The sequence below is a fragment of the Triticum urartu genome, chromosome 6 (assembly GCF_003073215.2).
Source record: "Triticum urartu cultivar G1812 chromosome 6, Tu2.1, whole genome shotgun sequence".
NCBI classification, from domain to species: domain Eukaryota; kingdom Viridiplantae; phylum Streptophyta; class Magnoliopsida; order Poales; family Poaceae; genus Triticum; species Triticum urartu.
The window spans coordinates 563,928,190-563,933,106 of NC_053027.1; the positions used below are offsets into that span (position 1 = coordinate 563,928,190).

A 4,917-nucleotide genomic window follows, 5' to 3' on the forward strand; every position below is an offset into this window, starting at 1 on the left:
AGTTTTAGATACATCCATTTTTGCGACGAGTAATTTGAAACGGAGGGAGTAGTATATTGCTGAGTTTGATCGTCTTGGTTTGGATCAAGAAGGTTAGTAGTTGAGGGACCATGATGGGGCTGTGAGCCGTGACTAGTGAAAACGCTGCTGGAACTGGACCGTGGTCGTCGATCGCTGCTGTTGGTAAAGCCAAAGCCCACCGCCGTCGCCGCAGCTGCGCTGCCAGAGTCACGAATCACAGCAGAGGAGGAGGGGCCGTGCGCGCGTACGGGCAGGCGGAGCGCGCAGAGGCGACGGCCGTACTACGATACGATCGTCTTTTCCTTTCCCCTGGCGGAGTCCGCCCTCCCTCCCTGCCGCAGCAACGGCAGCGCCAACAACATGCAGCCCGGCCGTACACCACCCAGCCAGACCCAGCTAGGCCACAGCCAGCACCTGCCAAAGCACGCGCCACGCGTAAACCGACCGGCCGATCGATTCAATCGATCTTCCGGCCGGCCGTATAGACGAACGGACCGGAGAGGGACGACATCAATCCATCCATCAATTCCTCATTGATCATCCCGTTGGCCGTGTCGCAGCACGGCGATCCTGCCGCGCCGCACGGCCATCCACGGCCGCCACGTACGCACGCACGCACACTGTCCATCCTGCCAGACGGTAACTGGGAACCCACTGACGGTGACAGCCACGCCACACGCCGTCGCAGCGGCTTTTCCCGGTGCCGTGCCGTGCCGCGTGGCTGGCCGGTGGGGTCAAAAAGGAGGCGGTAGATTCCACTGGCATTCCACCGGTGATCTGATGGGTACGAACAGACGGCAGGAGGATGCCATTGCCACCTCGGGCGAGTTGGTACGCAGGCGTGCCTATAGCCAGCTAGCCCCCCTCCCTCTCTCTGGCTAAAACCCCAACCCAACCCCTCCCTCCCCTCCCATCGCAGCCGCAGCGGCAGAGCAGGAAGGTTCTCCATCGATCGGAGGAGGGCCGGCCGGACACGCGCGCGCGCCGGCCATGGGCAAGGTACGTACATGCTTGACCACCACCTCGTCGACGCCCATCTGCTCGATCGAATCGCCTCCGGCCCGTTCCTTTTTTCCGCCGCTCTGACCGTCCTTGTCTCCGTGTCTCGTCTCTCGTCTCGCGGCTGCAGAAGAAGAAGCGCAGCGGCGGCGGGGGTGGTGGTGGTGGTGGAGGCGAAGGAGGAGGAGGATGCGGCGGGGGCCAGCACGAGGAGAAGCCCGAGGCCGACGCCGGGAGCGGCTGCGAGGGCCAGCCCAAGGACAAGCCCGCCGACGACAAGGACAAGGACAAGGGCGGCGGCGGGTGCAAGGACGACAAGGCGGACAAGGACAAGGACAAGGGCTGCGGCGGCAAGGACGACAAGGGCGGCAAGGACAAGGAGAAGAAGGCGCCGCCCCCGCTCCCCGTGGTCACCGCCGTGCTCAAGGTCGACATGCACTGCGACGGCTGCGCGCACCGCATCCGCGCCTCCGTCCGCCGCTTCCCAGGTACGAGCACGATCCTCTCCTCTCCCCTCTCTGTCACGCGTGCGCGGCGCGGCGCGTGCACTGTTCTGTGTTCTCCGCGCATGCCCGTGCATGATTTCTCCCTTAATTTTCTGGCGATGATCGGCCCGGTGGGTAACTGCGCGTGTCTGTCGGCCATGCAGGGGTGGAGGGCGTGGCCATGGAGGTGGACAAGGGCTCCATGACCGTCGTCGGCCGCTTCGACGCCAAGAAGCTGCAGGCCCGCGTCGCCTCCAAGACCAGGAAGAAGGTCGACCTCGTCGGCGGCAAGGACAATAAGGGCGGCGGCGGTGGCGGGGACAAGGACAAGTGCGGCGACGGTGGCGGGGACAAGAACAAGTGCGCCGACGGCGAGGGCAAGAAGGAGGAGGAGAAGAAGGAGCAGGACGACAAGTGCGGCGGCGGCAATGCCGGGAAGGGGAAGGGCGGCAAGGACAACAAGAAGCCTGCCGTGGTGCGTCCTTCGTTGATCCTATCCATCCTTCTTGCCACTTTGTAATGGTATGCGTATGCTGATGATGACATTGCTGTGCTCGACTGAATTCTCGATTTGGTTTGATGGCAGCCGGTGATCGTGACGGTGGTGCTCAAGATCGGCTCCGCCGGCCTCCACTGCGACGGCTGCATGCACCGCATCCGCTGCAAGCTCTTCAAGATCAAAGGTACGCACGCACTGCGTCTCCTCCACCTGCCCCATCCCGCATGCATGCCACATTTTTTCTTCAAGAGACGGACACAGCGCATGCACGCTAGCTGCTCGACTGAATTCCCTGTGCCTGCGCATTCGCATCGCCGAGCACGCAGACCTCTAATTGGGAACCTACATTGTGTGTTGCAGGCGTGGAGCAGGTGAAGATGGACCCGGCCAAGAACCAGGTGACGGTGACGGGCACCATGGACGCCAAGGCCCTGCCGGAGAAGCTCCGCAAGAAGCTGCGCCGCCCGGTGGACGTGGTGGCGCCCGGCAAAGGGGACAACAAGGACAAGGAGAAGGACGGGTGCAACAAGGACGGGAAGCCGCAGCAGCAGCAGCAGCAGGGGGGCGACGGGAAGCAGTGCAAGGAGGCGGCGGAGAAGGCACTGGCGGCGGAGCTGCAGCTGTGGAAGACGGCCTTCTACGACCAGCAGGCGATGCAGGCCACCGAGTTCCTCCTCAGCGATGAGAACCCCAACGCCTGCGCCGTCATGTGAGTGACCCTCGCCGGTGCTCGGTGGTGACCGGCGGACTGACAGACAGATAGTAGATAGATAGGAGGTTTGGGCGAAACCTGAATTTGGTACAGGCTACCGGAGAGATCGACGTAGAATTCAGTCGTTGGTTCATTACAATGTTTTTTTGGGTGGGATGGGAGCGCAATGTGCATGCAAGTTCTTCTTACCAGATTCTTGGCCATGTTTGGCAATTTGATGATGATGGCTTGTTGATGGGAACCGTTGGCTGGCTGCCGCGATCGATCGATTTTGGGGTGAACTGCTGAAGCATGTAGATGTTCTGAACTTCTTGCGATGTGATGTGATGTGATGGATGGTACCGCATTATGATCCATGATGGCACATCATTATGTATGATCTCCGTGAAATGTACTACCTCAAAACCGTGTCGTCTTGGTTGGTTCCTGGTTGGAGGTACTGCTGCATTACGATCAATGCTCCTGCAGCATCTATCTTTTGCTTCTTCAGATAAGAAATGGTTTGTCTGTTTTGCTTCTTCAGATAAGAAATGGTTTGTCTGTTTTGCCTGTTGTGCGAGAGCAGAGAGTACTGGAGCACACTGGCAGTGCTCGAGTTTGCGCAGAGTGGTTGTGTGTGTGGGTGCTGGTTTGGGGCCAGAGGAAAGCGGCTTGAGTCGTTTGGACGGGAGAGCAAAAGAGGGAACAGCGAGAGGACCTGCTGGCTGCTGCTGCATCTGCAGGAGATGCGCGTGGCATCACAAGTCCAGAACAAGGCTGCGAGGGTGACGCGCAAAGGCTACTTTTGGGCACCCCACTCGTACCACTTTCTCTCTCGCGTGCATTTGGACCGGAGAATTGCGTGTCGTGTTCCTGGAATTTGTACGTGTTCTGAAGCTCTTGTGATGGATGGATCATGGATGGTACTGCATTATGATCTATGCTGATGGAACATTGTGTTCTGTAGTTATTCTCTCTAAGGCTCTATGGTCTCGATTGAAAAGAAAAAAATATGATTGTAGTACTACATTATGTATGTGATCTTGGTGAGCTGTCCGGCCTGGGTGGCCGTCGATTTAGACCTCCTGTATTTGCACCTCAGAATCCACATCGTGTGATGTTGGCTGGTTCCTGGTTGGGAGGCACTGTACTGAGCCCAGCCAGCATGATTGCGTTATCGTAGATCGTCAGGTAGTGTAGTGGAGATGACTCGCATTGTTACTTTGTTAGTGAGTGAGGTGTGCATGCATGCATGCCGCAGCATTGGTACCCAGCAAGCACTACTAGCAGTCGGGTCTGCAGCTGCAGAGAGTGGTGTGGTGTTGGTGTTGGGCCTCCCAGAGAAAAGAGGATGCACTGCACCATCTCAGAACTGCAGTCTGAAGAAAAGAAGGCTGCTGGCTCTCCAAAGACTCCTTTTTGGCACCTCTTCTTTGTCTCCAGCACCAGTTCAATTGGATGGATTCTCTTGAAATGTTACCTAGCTCCAGGTCCATACTCATCTACCATCACAGGAGCTCCAGGTCCATACTCCAATTTCACATCTAGAATTACTATTATTGCTGCTTTCGAGCCTCTTTTTCAGAAGGGATTGGTAGTCTCGTGCTTCTTTTTCTCTTCTTCCGATCACTGAAAAATGAAGTGAATTCCCTGTAAAAAAAGAATTGAAGAAAGAGAATTCTCGTCAATTGGGCTTCACTGAGGCCAACATGTACATCGTCAGGTCGTGGGGATCACTGGCAATCTGGCATGTGAGCGAGGTGTGCACTGCACTGCATGCTGCAGCAACTCTTCTTTTTTTTCTGCTGAAAAGAAAATTGTCCGTCTTGCATGTTCTGCGCAGTACTAGACCACACTGTAGCACTGGAGTTTGCACGGAGTGCTACAGTGTGAGCCTGCTTTTTTACATGGGCCAGAGGAAAGCGGCTTCCGGCCCTTGGACCGCAGAGCAAAAGAGGGAGAAGCGTGGGCCTGCTATGCCTTTGCAGATGTACCGCCACAGATTCAGAGCAAGGCTGCTGCGGCGGGCGATGCGCAAAGACTACTACGTACCTACCTTTTGGCACCATCTTCTTTCTCTCGACAACTGGTTGGATTCTTTTCAACTGGAGGAGGGAGCAGTAAAATGATTGGAAGCTGATACAGCAACAACTACTACGTAGGAGTACTACACACAGTTTGTTTTACTAGTTGGTGGTGGTGGTTTGCTGTGTCTCCTTTTA

The 4,917-nt window shown here is 56.8% G+C and overlaps 1 protein-coding gene across 1 annotated transcript; it reads left to right on the forward strand.

Moving 5' to 3' along the window:
* The first annotated feature begins 868 nt into the window (after window positions 1-868).
* On the forward strand, window positions 869-3,098 carry LOC125515467 (heavy metal-associated isoprenylated plant protein 3-like). Its single transcript, XM_048680937.1, has 5 exons — window positions 869-1,020; window positions 1,151-1,508; window positions 1,670-1,980; window positions 2,092-2,188; window positions 2,365-3,098. Exons 1-5 carry the CDS (start codon window positions 1,012-1,014, stop codon window positions 2,715-2,717), a joined length of 1,128 nt encoding a protein of 375 aa, XP_048536894.1. The 5' UTR covers window positions 869-1,011; the 3' UTR covers window positions 2,718-3,098.
* The last annotated feature ends 1,819 nt before the right edge of the window (window positions 3,099-4,917 follow it).